This window comes from Staurois parvus, unplaced genomic scaffold (genome assembly GCF_062004578.1).
Source record: "Staurois parvus isolate SC_StPar_1 unplaced genomic scaffold, SC_StPar_1.0 ptg000074l, whole genome shotgun sequence".
NCBI lineage: Eukaryota > Metazoa > Chordata > Amphibia > Anura > Ranidae > Staurois > Staurois parvus.
Window position 1 is genome coordinate 2,226,503 of NW_028317870.1, and position 17,930 is coordinate 2,244,432.

At 42.9% G+C, this 17,930-nt stretch overlaps 1 protein-coding gene across 1 annotated transcript in view; it reads right to left on the minus strand.

Annotated features, from left to right (window-relative positions):
- PIK3C2B (phosphatidylinositol-4-phosphate 3-kinase catalytic subunit type 2 beta) overlaps positions 1–17,930 on the minus strand; it is a 343,678-nt gene that overhangs the window by 257,455 nt on the left and 68,293 nt on the right. Inside the window, exon 7 of the mRNA XM_089669402.1 lies at positions 8,413–8,446. Coding sequence (XP_089525528.1) covers positions 8,413–8,446 — 34 coding nt within the window. The remainder of the gene's footprint in view (positions 1–8,412; positions 8,447–17,930) is intronic.

Sequence of the window (17,930 nt, forward strand, 5' to 3'; positions counted from 1 at the left end):
GCTATAACAGTTTCAACTCTTCTGGGAAGGCTGTCCACAAGGTTTACGAGTGTGCATATGGGAATGTTTAACCATTATTCCAGAAGCACATTTGGGAGTTCAGGCACTGATGTCGGACGAAAAGGCCTGCCTCACAGTTTCCGCTCTAATTCTCCCAAAGGTGTTCTATCGGGTTAAGGTCAGGACTCTGTGCAGGCCAATCAAGTTCCTCCACCCAAAACTCGCTCATCCATGTCTTTATGGACCTTTGTGCACTGGTGCGCAGTCATGTTGGAACAGGAAGGGGCCATCCCCTAACTGTTCCCACAAAATTGGGAGCATGAAATTGTCCAAAATGTCTAGGTATGCGGACGCCTTAAGAGTTCCCTTCACTGGAACTAAAGGGCCAAGCCCAACCCCTGAAAAACAACCCCGCACCATAATTCCCCCTTCACCAAACTTTACACTTGGCACAATGTAGTCAAGTAAGTACCATTCTCCTGGCAACCGCCAAATCCAGACATGTCCATCGGATTGCCAGACTGAAGCGCAATTCGTCACTCCAGAGAACACGTCTCCACTGCTCTAGAGTCCAGTAGTGGCATGCTTAATACCACTGCATCTAACGCTTTGCATTGCACTTGGTGATGTAAGGCTTGGATGTAGCCGATTGGCCATGGAAACCCATTTCATGAAGTTCTCTACGCACTGATGTGCTAATCTGATGGCCACACAAAGTTTGGAGGTATCTAGCTATTGAGTCTGCAGATAGTTGGCAACTGCTTTAGCATGTGCTGACCCCGCTCTCTAATTTTACATGGCCTACCACTAACAGTTGACCATAGAATATTTAGTAGCAAGGAAATTCCACAGATGGACTTATTGCACAGGTGGCAACCTCCCACAGTACCCTGCTTGAATTCACTGAGCTCCTGAGAGCGACCCACTCTTTCACGAATGTTTGTAGAAGCAGTCTGCATGCCTAGGTGCATGATTTTACACACCTGAAGCCAATGATTTGGTGGGGTGTCTCAATACTTTTGGCAATATCTGTATATACATACATACACAAACATTATGCCTTTCATTTCTGAAGATTTTTTTTTTTTTACAAGGTAAGTGTTCCCATATACTTTAACCACCTGCAGTCTGGCCCATGTACATAAACGGCCGGATGGGAGAAGTGCCAATGTGGGTGGACATACCCGCACATCCTCACTCATCGGCTACTCGTGTACACTCTGTAGAGTGTGCAGCAGCACAATCTGTGACCACTGTGTCCCTCAGACATAGCAAATAACAGACTGGGGTACAGGGCTAATTTCATTGGCCGAACACCCGGCAATCACAGTAGTAGCAAACAAATGCTGCATGCATACATTCTTTACTATTGCCAGGCTAGTTACTCCCCCAGAAAGCCTGAAAATGCTTCTTGGATTTTGGGCCTATGTGACTAGGCTGTGAAAAATTCTTACACATGGTATACTCGGGAGTAGCAGCAGAATGTGAATGAGGTGTAAATCCAATATGCCTATGCTGTGTGTTAGAAATATCATATTAATTGACTAACAAACAGCACTCTTGTGACCCACAGGTAAAGTACATCCAAACAAGTTTTGGCTGTACTTATCCTTTAAATGTTAATGTGTGTCTCAATAGTCTGTACAGGGACAGACTAAAGCCTGGCACACAGAATAAGCTTTAAGCTGAGGAGCTAATGATGTGATTTTTAGTACAGCAATCTCCCCTTTGAGCTTTGTGTTCGCAAAGGTGGCAGGGGGTCTACACACCCCCACCCCAAACATTGTTCGCAGCCACTGGCTGACAGCGCTGATCTGATGCCGATTGGCTGCTGGATTTCCAGCAAGCTCACTTGACAGAAGCCAGCTGAGAAATTGGCTTCTGTCAAACAATGTCCCATACCCACGGGCCAAATGTCAGCAGGTGTCTACTGTATCGGCTAATTTCAGACGATATTTGGCCCTCATCAAAACTGACTGCATGATTCCCCCATTAACGCGGTCAGTTTTGATGAGGGAAACCCTTCCACAGCACTATTGTGTGCAGAAGACAATGATTATTGCTGGTGGCTGTGGCAGCTGGCAGTGATCGCATAACAAAAATCTGACAGGCTGGTTGTACTGAAGTTGATCGATGGCTCCATTCCAACACAGACAAAGGATTGGCTGTGTATAGAGTATACTTGGAATCTACCAAAGCATTTGAGACAGTTCTCCCACAAATGGCTAATGGATAAGTTTACGTTTACAGGCAGAGAAAATTCAGTGTGTAAATTAATAGAAAATTAGCTAAAAGATTGTGTTTAGAGAATGGTGATGAAAGATTCATATTGTAGTTGGTCTAAAGTTATTAGTGGTGTACCCAAAAGGTCAGTGTTAGGACCCTTACTTTTTAAGCAAAACACTCACTGCTGCTCAACCCCAAGTATCCTCTTATGGTATGCTGTGCAGACAGGTGGTGCTCACGAACTGATCAAGTTTGCCATTCACCATTGAATAAAGGTAATAGAGCAGCACACGTCTTCAGGCTCATGAAGTTACTTTATTTGTCATGATAATTAGAGCTACACTCTTACTCACAATGCTTACATGTTTCTGCCATATGTGGGCCTTAGTCATAGTGAACTGGGACTAACAGCCACAACACATTCTAAACCTCCACACCCAATGACAGCTTTCCTATTACAGAATGTATCAAAATATTACAAAACACACTGTAGCAAAACTTAATCACAAGAGAGGCTTGGTACACACTCAGGTATATAAATTACTTGAGAAATAGACTAATGTCCCATCATTGGTTTAACCTGTGTCAAATGAGTGTCTAATGTATGTATCCACCATGCCTCTCTCTTTAATAGCCTACTGTGCAGTTATTTTTAACCTTCTATACACCATAAAATCGAAATCCTTTCAGATTTCCATTAGAAGTATCTAAAATGCCAGGAAACTGCAAATAAGTGTTTAGCATTAGGATTGGTGACTGCTGTAAAATGCTCGCCAATTCTCAATTAATGAGTGAGGCATCCCACATATTGTAAAGAGCATTCTGTGCATATGATTGTATACACTACATATGCGGTGCTGAAACAAACTCTGGGACAATAAAGTACCTAGAGTGGGGGTACCGTGAGATCTGTACAAAGAATGGGTAAGTTCTGATAATACTGACTATACTTTTATATTCTGTAGAATGTGTAGTTACAAAAAAGTGACACCACATATAGAATGTTTACTTCTTTCTGAATGATTTTTAGATATCACCGACACCTAATTAACCACTTGCCTACTGGGCACTTTCACCCCCTTCCTGCCCAGGTCAATTTTCAGCTTTCAGTGTTGTTGCACTTTGAATGACTATTGCGCGGTCATGCAACATTGTACCCAAAATAAATTTTTCTCATTTTTTTTAGACATACAGAGCTTTTTTTAGTGGTATTTGCTAAGCAAACACATTTTGAAAAAAAACATTTTTTTCCTAGTTTCTGTTATCAAATTTAGCAAACAGGTAAATGTTTCTCCTTCACTGGTGTGCGCTGATGAGGTGGCACTGAAGGTCACCGATAGCACTGACTGGTGGCATGGATGGACACTGTTGGGGCTGCACTGCTGTCCTCTGATTCTCCAAATAACAGATACAGTGTGGCAGTCTAGTTCTGGGAGGCCCCCCCGGCGAGCTCTGTGATTGCGGTGTCCCTTGAACACAGCTGATCACATGACTTGGTAAAGGGCCAATCACAGTGCCCTTTTACCATGCAATCAGCTGTGTCCAATGACACAGCTGATCACAATGTAAATACACTTGTCGATTACCGGCTCTCCTCTCCCCTCACACTGACAGTGTGAAGAAAGTGCAGCTGATATCCAGTAACTGTAATTACACTGTGATCAGCTGTGTCATTGTTCAAGGGACACAGCAATCACAGAGTTCGCCAGTTGCATGCCCCAGGGAGCGTGGGAGGTGCGGTTCAGGAAGACGTCATACGACGCTCTCCCAGAATTAGACAACCATACTGTAGCTATCATTCGGCTATAGCCCAATCATCAAGTGGTTAATAAGATAAACCTGTGTATGTTCAGATGCTAGCCAAAGACCCCTAGAAATTTCCAGGGGCTCTGGATACATCTGTTCCCTCAATCTCCTAGAAATAACCTGACTCTCAAGAAAATCCTTTTCTGATGAGCAGTTACACCAAGCCCATAAAAATATTGGGCTATCACCTCCAAAAGTAGTTGCTGGGGATACGCTAATCTGGATAGCTGAATTGGGAGGTACCAACTCAAGCAGCATGTATAGAAGTCTTGTCTGAAGAAAAATAATCTTGACAAAAGGAGAAATGGCTAGCATAAAACAGTTACAAATTCTCAAAAATAAAAAGGTGTCCATCCTAGGACACTAGCAAAAAAATGAAGCATGCTGGGAGTGGGAGGGGTCATAACAGGCTGGTCACTGCCTTTTGGTTTGCTAGTGTTTAAATCCTCCTGTAGACAGCAGTATTATTGAATACTCTCTGAATATGATTTGATCCAATGAAAGAGAAAGGAAAGTATGTTTGTGCTTTCTTTCCAGCTCACAGAAAGTGACAAGGACATTGAATTTCTGGCAAGATCTTAAGGTCTTTTCAATTTAAAAAGGTTCTTAGCTTGAAAGCCAAGTTGAAATATATTACATTTTTGGTTTTCGGGTTAGAAATGCTTTAAGGGCTTGTGCATTTGTTTGCATGAGAACTGCTTATGCATAAGTACTGCAAATGAAAGTCAGAAGCAGCTCTAAGGAAAATTACAAGCATCTCAAATGCAAGCTCATTGCACTTGAAAGGAATGCTGTGTTTGCGCATCTGAACAACCGCTAAGGCTGCTTTTTTCATTTTCAAAGGGTACACATTTTTAAAAAATTGTATAAAGTAGGAAAGGGTTAGGCTTTTTCACACTGAGTTTAACTTATTTTTTTTAGTCCTCATGCACACTGGACATTTTTACAGCTGCTGTTTTTGGCTTTTGACGTTGTTTTCTACTGCCAGTAAACTCCCCAGCATGTTATCCTATGTGTGTATGCACACAGACTGTAATCAATGCGGTAAATCGTGGCAAGCCAGCATTTTAGTAAAAAAAAAAAAAAACTCTAAAAATGTGAAAAAATGCAAACGTGGCAAAATGCTAATAAAAAAATGCTGAAAAAGGCACATTTTTAACCATTTCAATACCGGGCACTTTTACCCCCTTCCTGCCCAGGCCATTTTTCAGGTTGCGGCGCTCTCACAGTTTGAATAAATTGCACGGTCATACAACATTGTACTCAAACTGAAATTTTACATTTTCTTCACACAACTATAGATTTCTGTTGGTGGTATTTAATCACCGCCGGGGTTTTTATTTTTTGCTAAATTAACAAAAAAAGACCGAAAATGTTGGAAAAAAAAAAAAAACACATGTTTCTTTGTTTCTGTTATAAAAGTTTGCAAATAAATAATTGTTTTCATAAATTTAGGCCAAGATGTATTCTACTACATGTCTTTGGTGAAAATAACCCAAATTAGGATATATTTTTTTTTAGTTTGTAGGAAAGTTGTAGAGTTCACAAACTATGGTATAGATCTGAATATTGATCATTCCTGAAGTACTGACAGCCAATCTAATTTCTTGAGGTCCAAGAATGTCAGAACAGTACAGATATCCCCCAAATGACCCCTTTTTGCAAAGTAGACAGTCCGACATACTGCATAAGAGGCATGGCGAGTTTTTTGAACTTGTATTTTTTTTGTCATAATTTTTCAGAAAATGAAAAAAATAAAAAAATTATTTTCACTATTTTATTTTTTTTTTTTACATACTGTCACCAGTGCAGTACAGCGTCATCATACAACTGGCATGGTGGTGATCAGGGACACTGACTGGTGACATTATGAAAAAAAATAAATAAATATATATATATATATATATATATATATATTTTATTATTTTTAATTTGTTACATTTTTTTCTTTTTTAAGATTTTTTTTTTCAGATTTCACTATGGCCAAAGTTTTACACAATTTGCTTATAGCAAAGAGTTACTTTGCTATAAACAAGCATTTACCTGAATGGCATTGATTCATTCAGGGTTTTTTTTTTTTTTTGTGCTTAGCTGTGATTTGGCCACAGCTAATCACATGACATGAGCTACACACACTAGTATACAATGGATGGCATGAATGAAGCTGTCCATTGTATACAACTGTCATGTGACCTGCTGTGATTGGTCACCGCAGGTCACATGGTACCGGCAACGGGGGCCGGTATTCAGATCTGTCATCGGCCGTGTCCGAGGTACACGGCCGGTGACAGATCGCTCTGCAAGCGCGCAAACTGCGTATGCCCGGGAGTACGCCATATGGCATCCACCCGGAAATCTAAAACATTTTGCCGGTCGCCAAACGGCTATTCGCCGGGCGGCTAATGGTTAAAGTGACTTTACACAGCTAACAATACCAGCGTTATTAAAACAGCCAGTGTGCTTGGAGCCTTAAATGCAGGAGAAGTTCTCTGGGAAGTATATATAAAATTTTTCCTGTATTTAGATGCATTTATTATTATGTGTTTGGATGGCTCAACCTGCTTTAACCACTTGCCCTCCTGAGGATTTACCCCCCTTCCTGACTAGGCACTTTATTGCATTACGGCGCTGCGTTACTTTAACTGACAATTGCGCAGTCATGCAATACTGCACCCAACTGAAATGAAATGTACGTCCTGTTTTTCCCACAAATTGAGCTTTCTTTTGGTGGTATTTGATTGACTGTGCCTTTTTTATTTTTTGTGCTATAGAAAAAAAATAAATAGAGACTAACAATTGTGAGGAAAAAAAAAACAATATTTTTGTCTTTTTGCTATTAAACATATCCAGTAAAAAAATGTAAAAAAATCAAATTTCGTCATACATTTAAGCCAAACCAGATTCTGCTACATGTGTTGTCGAGTAAATTAATTGGTTTACGTGAAAGTTCTAGCGTTTACAAATGGTGCTTTTTTTATATATATATATTTTTACTAGTAATGGTGGCGATCAGCGACATACTGCGGGCATTCCGACAATAAGGGGAACTGACTTAGTGTCACTGACATCCCCAGTGACACCAATACAGTGATTAGTGCTAAAAAAACAAAACAAAACAAAAAAACACTGTACTAATGGCACTGTGCAGGAAGGGGTTAACATGAGGGTCGATCAAAGGGTTAACTGTGTGCTGTTTCACTATGTCCTGTGTTCGTGTGCTTCACTGTAATCACACTGCTTTGCATGTCTGTGCTGTGCACAGCCATCTAAAGCAGTTTGCATGAGCCAACAGGGAGTAAAACTGTTTTGTTTACAAATAGTTCTCCTCCCCGTCGGAGATCCTCGGCAATCACCAGCCAGGACCCGATGACTGACAGCCGTGGCCGCGAATGGCGGCGCAGGTAGGGCATGCGCACCCCCTCCCCAGAAATGCAAAATCGCATACATACACATATATATATATATATATATATATATATATATACACATATACATATATATATATATATGTGTGTGTGTGTATGTGTGTGTATATATATACACACACACACACATTCATATACACACACATATACATACACACGCATGATTTTGCACACCCGTGCTGCCCTGTAGCAGTATTTTTGCTATAGAGCGGTCGGGAAGTGGTCAAAGCAAGCTTAGCTGTGTTTAGACATGCCTAAATGCATTTACAGTTTCTAATCACATCCAGGATGCCCAGATATTCTATTTTATTCAAAAGCATCTAAATTAACCACACCTAAATGCGCGTAAACAATCAATATAAATGGTACCATGAAAAAATTATTACATGTATTTATATGCTTCTACTAAATGTCCTCTAAGCATCTAAAATCGAGGTTTGACAGTACTAGTGTGATGAGTTAGGCCTTAGACCCTATGTCATGTTTTATCACTATCTGTGTCCCAGCTATAGAGATTTACCCTTCTATTTGTCCTGATAACCACTGCCATTGAGACAGAAAGTGATGGGAAATCCAAACATTTTTGTTTTCAGAGCAAGAGGTGAGGAAAAAATCCTCCAATGGCCAAACCTGTTCCCATGACAATTCTCTAAGATAGGAATTGTGTTTACTATGGAGACATGTTGTCTCATTGTCTATCTCCAGAAAAGGAAACTAAAAGAAATCTCCCCAGGTGATCACATATTGAAAAAACACAAATTGGTTGGTGATCTATCCTTCGAAACTCTGTCTTTACGCGCACTTTAATAGACTACATCACATATAGTGAAATGCAGTAATATCAACAAAACGTGTGACGTTTTATTATATTTTTACATAATGGTTAGAACAGCACTATTAACTGAGAATTAAATACAAATACAATATACACACAAAAATAAACATATGCAAATACCTCTATCCTCTCTGTTGGACAGTAAATTGAGATCCTAAAAAAAAAACAAAAAACAGTTATTTTACTTGCAATGCTTTTTATTGAAGTTTTCAAAGAAAACTGTTACACTACAGATACAAAAAGTTGGTGTCGTACTTATCTATTACATCAAAGGTACACTACTGCATTAAACATATATGCCTATTACCAATTTAAGTTCCAGTACAATTACTTATCAGCCGTGTGGAAAATATGTCTTTCAATTGCAATTGGCATATTTAGCCTTAGTTTGCAGAGTAAGCTATGACTCAAGGAACAAGAAATAAAGTTTAGAAAGAAAAGAGTGAAGGAATATAGTGGTCCAGTTACCTATTCTGTCCCCCTACATCTTTTTTCTGGGTATCAGAATAAGTAAATATATAAACAGTTAACCATATTTTTAAAATCCAAAGAATAAAAAATAAAACTGCGGTGGGATGAGAGGTGAAGGGGGGCCACTGGACCACGTGGATGAAAGCGGCATATCGGGCTGGAGACAGGGGACACTGTGGGGGGCCAGGATGACACTGGACACCCTCCCCCCCCCCCGGGACATCAGAGGGGCCAATGGAGGAAGCAAGCTAGGGCAGTGGAGGTCAGGCAGCCAGCTGGCCGGGGGGGGGGCGGGAAGCCACCGTGACGGATGTTGGCTACTTGGCAGGGATCCCTATACTGTGACAATATACTTTTAGCAGCAAGACTTCAAGTCGTGAAAAAATGGAAATGACCAATTTCCCCACAGCTATCTGAGCTCAAACGCCATTTAGACATAACATATGAATACCAAAAATGTATGGCTTACTTCATGTTAAATACACACATACAGTGTGTGTTTACTAGACTCTTGTTCAGACAGATTTCAGTGAGTTATTCCTAAAAATTACAGGCCTACAATAAAAAAAAATACATATTTCCATGCAAAAAAACTTACCGCTTTGAGCACAGAAATATGGGCATTATCAGAACGCTAGGGAGGTTAATGTGAGAGCTAACAAATGCATGGACCATTTATACAGGGACACCAATTTCAAATTAAGAAGCCTCAGATGTGGGAAATTAGCCTTTAATTGCCATTTTACCCTGTGTTTGTCACCTTGTGTCTGTACCAAGGCCAAACATTCCAGGGTATGTAAACTTTTGATCATGGCCATTTGGGAGATTTGGTTATCATTAAAATTTAAAAAGGAGCCAAACAACTATGTGATAATAAATGGATTCATATGATCACTATCCCTAAATAAAATATTTTCAATATCAATGCCAAAATTTCACCATTTCTGCCAGGGTGTGTAAACTTTTGAGCACAACTGTTGGCCCTGCGGTGCTGTGATTTGGTACAGCACCAAACACTCACCAGATTCAGTCCAATGACATCTGACCTGCTGATTGGCTGTACCGAATCAGTTTTCTTGTGCATGTGTTTACATTACACGGGCAGAGGAAATGATCCAATCTTTTCTCCCTGGAGCACATTCCATTCCAGAGAGAGAAGAAAGCAGATCCACGTGAGTAAAAGCAGCTCACTTTTGCACTAAAAGCACAGCTAGGTAACATTTAACCCCCTGATCGCCTTCCAGGTAACCATTTCACTGACCTTTCACCAATGTCATTATTACAGTGTACATATTTTTTTTTACTGATCACTGAATTAGTGTCATAGGCAATTTCAGATAACATTAGCGTCAGTTAGCGTCCCTCTAAGACAGCGTCAGACTGCCCGTCACTACAACGGTCATCACATTTAACCCTTTGATTACCAGGAACATGCTCAAATATACAATCCATTGCTAGTAAATGTTAAACGGATTAATATCTTTGAACAGATCAGAACTGTACCAGCGTTCACAATAGCATAGTGTCCCCAAAAACACACGGTTAGCAGGATCAGTCCCGACACCTGCCAGCACCGGCGTTTAGTCCCTACCCTTTACCCCCCTTCTCCCCCAGCAAGTGCAGTGTCAGTAGATCACTGTCACTTGATACATTGCACCCAAAACTGCAGGGTTCGCAAGATCAGGCCTGATCTCTGCTAGCACTAGCAGGTAAATTTATTTTGTAGCAGTTCAAACAGTCCTTGACAGCCAGGTGCTCTTTTTCCAGTGAGTCGCACTAGGTACCCATAAATTTAGTGGCCAAAATGTCCACCAAAGGGTACACTAGTGAAGATGCCTACAGAATTCTGAGTATGTCAAAAGAGAGCGAAGGAGAAGCCTACCTGGCAGAATCAGCTATGCTCAGAATGCGAACCTGTAGAGAGCAGCAGCAACCTGACAGATAGTTCAGACGATGGAATAGAGGTCCCTGCTAAGGTCAAGTTTACCCAACCCTGTTCCCAGGTTGCTGAGATATTACAGTTGCATGATGTTTCTTTGAACTGGTGAGCAGCAGCAGCCTAGTACATCCTGGTCTTTTACATACCAGCACTGGGTGACGTGGCGAGTCCCATAAGAGCAGTACAAGCTGGTGCGGTGGCTAACACAAGTAGTGTCCTGCAGCCACTAAGAATTCATACACAGGCCCGTAGAGCCCATAGTGTCCTTCCGGATATGCATGCAAATCCTGATTGGCAGCCAACAAATTCTGAAGCCCCCTTACTTCCCTCATTCAATGCCCAACCCGGAATTCAGGGTGAAACAGCACATTTAACTACTCTCCTTGATTTTTTGGAGCTGTTTTTCATAGAATATCTGTATGGAGGATTGTGGATCAAAGCAATTTATATGCACAATTTTTTGCCGCCAACACAAATTCAAACCTTGCCAGACCATTTGCATGGAAACCTATTTTGGTTTCCTAATGTAAAGTTTTTTTTGGGCCTAACCCTCAACATGGGCATTACTAAAAAGAATGAGTTGCAGTTGTATTGGCCCACAAACCCGATTCATCATATGCCTGTGTTCTCTGCTGCCATGGCCATGAGAGTATGAGATATAGCTCAGATATGAGAATATAATGCAATTTGTGCATTTCAATGACCATACACTCCGTCGTCATTGGGTGACCCTGAATATGATAGGCTCCACAAAATTTGGCCCTTCCAAAATCCCCTTTAACTAGAAATTTGCAGATGGGTACACTCCCCAGCAAAACATCTACACTGCTAAGTCCCTCATTTTTCTGGCCACCTTGCATTCAAACAATTTCTCCCTAGCAAGTGTGCCAGATAAGGAGTCAAAAAGTATAAGACCTGTGAGAGGGCAACAGGCTATACATGTAGATTTAGGATTTATGAGGGAAAAGATAGTCACGTGGTGCCCCCTGGATGCCCAGACTACATAGGGAGCAGTGGCAAGATAGTTTGGGATCTGGGGTCACCCTTTTTCCATAAGGGGTACCACTTTAATGTGCCACCATCTAGTCATCTGTACAATCATGGAATTGGCACATGTGGCACTGTGTGACCTAATCGCCGGAGCTTCCCCCAATGGCTTGTAAATACACTGTCTTAGAAAGGGGTAGAAAGCCTGCTTGAAAAATGATGAACTGCGTACAGTGAAGTGAAGGACAAATGGGATGTTTTCATCCTGTCTTCCATTCACGCAGACACAACCATCCAAATTTCCATGGCAGCTGGTGTTAGTGAGAAGCCCCTGTGACCACGACTATAACCTTAACATTGGAGTGGTGGACTTCAACGACCAGATGATGAAGTAGTACTTCATTTACCATAAAACCAGATGTTGGTACAAAAAGTGTTTGTATATTTATTTAAACTGGCTCTGTACAACGCTTTTGTGCTTTACAAAGGAACTGCATGAAGTGGATTCTTCCAAAAATTCCAGGAAGAGATCATCACGGCCCTTTTGTATCCAGAAGGTTCTGTGGTCCAAACCCCCAAATCAGATGCAGTGAGCCGGCTGCATGAGAGGCATTTCCTGATGCCATTACTGGTACCTCAACCCTAAAGTCATCCCAAAAAGATACTGTGTCTGTAGCAGATACACAATTAGGCATGACACACATTTTTTGTCCCTCCAGTCCTGGCCAACCTGGTCTCTGCTTCAAGGACTGCTTTCATCTCAACAACACACTAGTGGATATGTCAGGAATGGACTGGCCAGCAATATTGGGACTCACCTGCCTTATGAGCTGCAGTACCAGGGCTGGCCAGCGGGTGCTCCCAGCAATCAGAGACTCAACCTTGCAGCCAGTCAAACACCTGGAACTAATTATACTGGTGTATTTAAGGGACATTCAGACCTGCAGACTCTGCCTTGGTGTTGTGTTTCTCCTGGGCCCTGTTTCCTGTTTCTGTCTGATTCTCTGCTGACCCTGCTCCTGATCCCTGGCTTGTCTGACCATTATCCTGCTCCTGATCCCTGGCTTGTCTGACCATTCTCCTCTGCCTGACCCTCTGTACCACGCTGCCCGCTACCTGCTGAACCTGGCTTGTGACCCCGACCATTCTCCGCTTGCTCCCCCTGTACCTACCTGCCCGATTGATATTGACCCGGCCTGCCTGACGACGCTTGCATTGTATGTACTGTTATCTGTGGGTGGTTTGGTTTGTTTGCACTGTGTTATGTTTTAGTATTGCACTGCGTTTATGTTTGTATTGTTAGTGTTAATAAATTACATTGTTTATAACATATCTGAAGTCTGCGTTTCCCTGCGTCAGTCACACACCTCTGGTCACACCCGGGAGCCCTGACAGGATATTAGTATAGGGCACAGCACAGTCTAGGGCACATATTTACACAGGGTCTCAAAAGATGTTAGGTAGTCGGGAAAATGTCTATTGCATTTTGAGAGACCCCAACATTCTTGAAAGTTTACAGTTTAAAAAAAAGTAAAAAAATAAAATAAGTAAAAAACAAAAAAATGAAAAAGTAAAAAATAAACCAAAAATAGTTGCCGTTTTAGCACTACTGTTTTGTTAACCTTTTTTTTTTTTTGCAGGAATGCCATTCAGCTGCAGCACTGATCTGTTTATTATGACAGATACAGGGGGTCTTGCTCTCAAAATATACATCAGTGTGTGCAGCACTGCTGGATGAAAAGTTTTCATCTGCAATTAAAAAAACACATGCCCAAGCATTAGGGCCTGGGGTGGAAAGTAGGTAGATCTCTCCTGTGCTTCGGCATATATTTAAATTTTTTTTGGCAGAGATTTCTTCATCCACATCGATTGATGTGAATAGAGGAATGTTAGGTTCTTTTATTTTTCATTCAGTCTGTGAACATTTCATGTATGCCCAACATAAGACGTGGGTGGATGCAGGGCATACCACACACTTTCTGGCAGAGATGTCTTCTCTTTTTCATTCAGCCTACAGGCTGAAAAAAACCAAAAAAACATATATGACCAACAAGGACCAGCGACGTGGTCCTTGAGTGGTTATACCAGGATGATCCCTGCAGCTGCAGGTATCATCCTAGTAGTGCTTTTTTCCAGCCGGCTTTCATGTAAAGACAATCCTAGCAGCCTTCCATGGCTTTCTTGGGCAGTCCCATTCCATGGGGCAACCTAAGAATGCAGCTGGTGTTTCTGCCAGCTGACCATAGAGCTGATTGGAGACCGGAACGGCTCCAATCATCTCTACAGTCTTAGAAATCAGAAGCTACGAGCATTTCATCACTTCGGTTTTGCTGGATAAAAACAGTGCCATTTTTAAACTGAGAAAGCATATGATCAAACCGATCTTGGTGAGATCAGATGATTTAAGGTAAGAGGAAATATCTAGAGTCTAATAGACCCCAGATTTCTCAGAAAAAAATAGCTTTCAAAAAGGGCTAAAAAAAAAAAAAAAATGAAAGGGACATTGTAAAAAAAAAAAGCACCCTAGTCCACACCCAAGCAACGGCATATGCAAGCATCAGCCCCGTGTCCATATGTAAACAGCGGTTGCACCATGCGTGTGAGGACATTCGCTGCGAATGTCAGATCAAGGGCAGTAATTCTAGCACTAGACCTCCTGTGCAAATCTAAAGTGGTAGCCTGTAAAGGCTTTTAAAGAGTCACCTATGGATATTAAAAATGTATGTAGTATATCGCTGTGACACAGGGCGTGCACAGTTTTCAGACATGTCATGTTTGGTACCCATTTACTCAGCATAACATCATCTTTTATACTTTCCCAAACAATTGGCCAATATAATGTGTTTTTGTGCATTAAAAGTAAAAAAAAAAGTGCATTGGTTTTTCAAAAAATCTGTGTTTGAAAAATCACTGCGCAAGTACTGTGTGACGTGAAAAAATTGCAACACCCACCATTGTATTCTCTAGGCTGTCTGCTTTAAAAAAATATACAGTGAAGGAAATAAGTATTTGCTCCCCTGCTGATTTTTAATGTTTGCCCACTCACAAAGAAATAATCAGTCTAAAAATCGAATGGTAGGTGTACTGTAACACAGAGACAGATTAGCAACAAAAAATTCAAAAGAAATGCATGTCTAACAAATTATGCACTGATTTGCATGTTCATGAGGGAAATAAGTATTTGATCCCCAAAACATGACTTAGTACTTGGTGGCAAATCCCTTGTTGGCAATCACAGAGGTCAGACGTTTCCTGTAGTTGGCCACCAGGTTTGCACAAATCTGAGGAGGGATTTTGCCCACTCCTCTTGGCAGATCCTCTCCAAGTCATTAAGGTTTGGTGGCTTACGTTTGGTAACTCGAACTTTCAGTCCCTCCACAGATTTTCAATCGGGTTAAGGTCACTCTAGGACCTTAATGTGCTTCTTCTTGAGCCACTCCTTTGTTGTCTTGGGCGTGTGGGGAACATCCATCCACGACCCATTTTCAATGCCCTGGCTGAGGGAAGAAGGTTCTCACCCAAGATTTTATGGTACATTGCCCCGTCCATCGTCCCTTTGATGCGGTGCAGTTGTCCTGTCCCCTTAGCAGAAAAACACCCCCATAAGCAGAATGTTTCCACCACCATGTTTGATAGTTGGGATGGTGTTCTTGGGGTCATAGGCAGCATTCCTCCTCCTCCAAAAACGATGAGTTGAGTTGATGCTAAAGAGCTCGATTTTGGTGTCATCTGACCACAACACTTTCAACCTGTTCTCCTCTGCATCATTCAGATGTTCAGTGGCAAACTTCAGACGGGCCTGGACATGTGCTTTCTTGAGCAGAGGGACCTTGTGGGCACTGCAGGATTTCAATCCTTAAATTGGCGTAGTGTGTTACCATTTGTTTTCTTGGTGACTGTGGTCCCAGTTGCCTGGAGATCCTCATGCGTAGTTCTGGGATGATTCCCCACTGTTCTCATGATAATTGACACTCCACGAGGTGAGATCTTGCATGGTGCACCAGACCTACGCAGACTGACCGTTATTTTGTGTTTCTTCCATTTGTGAATGATTGCACCAACTGTTGTCACCTGCTCACCAAGCTGCTTGGTGATAGTTTGGTAGCCCAGTCCAGCCTTGTGTGGGTCTACAATCTTGTCCCTGACATCCTTGGACAGATCTTTGGTCTTTGCCATGGTGGAGAGTTTGGAATCTGATTGTTTGATTGCTCCTGTGGACAGGTTTCTTTTATACAGGTAACAAAATGAGATTAGCAGCACTCCCTTTAAGAGACTGATTCTAATCTCAGCTTGTTACCTGTATGAAAGACACCTGGTAGCCAGAAATCCTGCTGAATGATAGGGGATCAAATACTTATTTCCCTTATGAACATGCAAATCAGTGCATAATTTGTTAGACATGCATTTCTTTTGTTTTTTTGTTGCTATTCTGTCTCTTAGTGTTACAATACACCTACCATTCAATTTTTAGACTGATCATTTCTTTGTGAGCGGGCAAACAATCAAAATCAGCATGGGATCAAATACTGATTTCTTTCACTGTATATGTTTTGGGGTTCAAAGTAATTTTCTAGCAAACAATACAGATTTTTTTCATGTGAAGAAAAAGTGTCAGAAAAGGCCTGGTCTTTAAGTGGTTAGTAAGTGATGTGTGGCATAAGCTCCTAATGCTGGGCATAAAATGCCAAAATAACACCCCAAACTATTTGCTGAGAGGTATGATGAGTCAATAGAAGAATTAATTTAAAAATATATTATGCTACTTCTCCCGAATTTGGGGATACCACATGTGAGAGACTTTTTGGCAGTCCAGCACCCCAAAATCCAACAGGCTTTATTTCCTCATTACACTTCCTGACTACCTATTACAGATTCAGAGGCCCTGAAATGCCAGAATAGTACAACCACCCTGTCACGGAGTGCCTGCTCCTCTTCTGCCACCCCCTCCCCCCAGTGCCTGTGTCTCCCCTGTGTCCCCTCACCCTCCTCTCATCCTGTCGCAGCCTTTGAAGTTAGGTTGCACAGGTTGAGAAGTGGTACCTCTCCCCCCCGCCTCTTGTCACCTCCTCAGATCCTGACGAAGCCTTTGAAGAAAGGCTGCGCAGGATGGGGGGAAAAGTGACGTCCCGCCAGGAGTTCCGGCCCGTTGCCGGCGACATGTCTCCGTGCACCCCCCGGCGGGCGCAGCGTGGGCACCAGGCTTCCCACGCTCTGCGCCCGCCGGAGACAAAGGTCACGCTCCCGAAAGTGCAGCCAGAGTCAGGGGGAGTGCCTCGTTGCCCCAGCAACCCGACGCTGGGCTGGCCATTGTCGGGGCAACCAAGAAGCGTCCTGCTCTGGTAATAAGAGACCGGAATAGGACCCGGCTGTATGTTGGTCTCCTGCGCTCAGGAGAAGCACTGTGTGGGGTCTGAGCTGAGGCCAGCCCCCACAGCCCAGACCCTGCTGAGGGTCCCTGTCTGCTGATCCCTGTGTCCCTGGAAAGCTGACTGCTGTGAGGGTCCCTGTCCTCTGATCGCTGCTGTCCCTGGAAAGCTGACCGCTGTGACGGTCCCTGTCCGCTGACCATTGCTGTCCCTGGAAAACTGACCACTGTGAGGGTCCCTCTCTGCTGATCGCTGCTGTCCCTGGAAAGCTGACCGCTGTGAGGGTCCCTGTCTGCTGAACGCTGCTGTCCCTGGAAAGCTGACCGCTGTGAGGGTCCCTGTCTGCTGACCGCTGCTGTCCCTGGAAAGCTGACCGCTGTGAGGGTCCCTGTCCGCTCCTGTCCCTGGAAAGCTGACCGCTGTGAGGGTCCCTGTCCGCTGCTGTCCCTGGAAAGCTGACCGCTGTGAGGGACCCTGTCTACTGACTGCTGCCGTTCCTGAAACCGTGAGTGTTCCTGCACATTGTCTGCTGGTTGCCCCTGGAAATTACCTGCCATGAGTGCCCCTACAAGCCGCATGCAGCGGAGTGTGGAACTGTCGCTATTGTGCGCCCTATTACCCTTGCCCGGACTGCCTTAGTGTGTGCCCATATCACCCCTGCCTGGACTGTCCGTGGATTTCCCCCCCTGCCCCCCTTACTTTTCCCTGCCTGGACTGTCTGTGAGCCTGCTGTTGTCCCTAGAGAGCTGTGTGAGGGCTGTGCTGAGGTCAGACCCCAAAGCCAAGATCCCGCTGAGTCCCCTGAGCCTGTTGTTGTCCCTAGAGAGCTGTGTGAGGGCTGTGCTGAGGTCAGAACGCACAGCCAAGACCCCGCT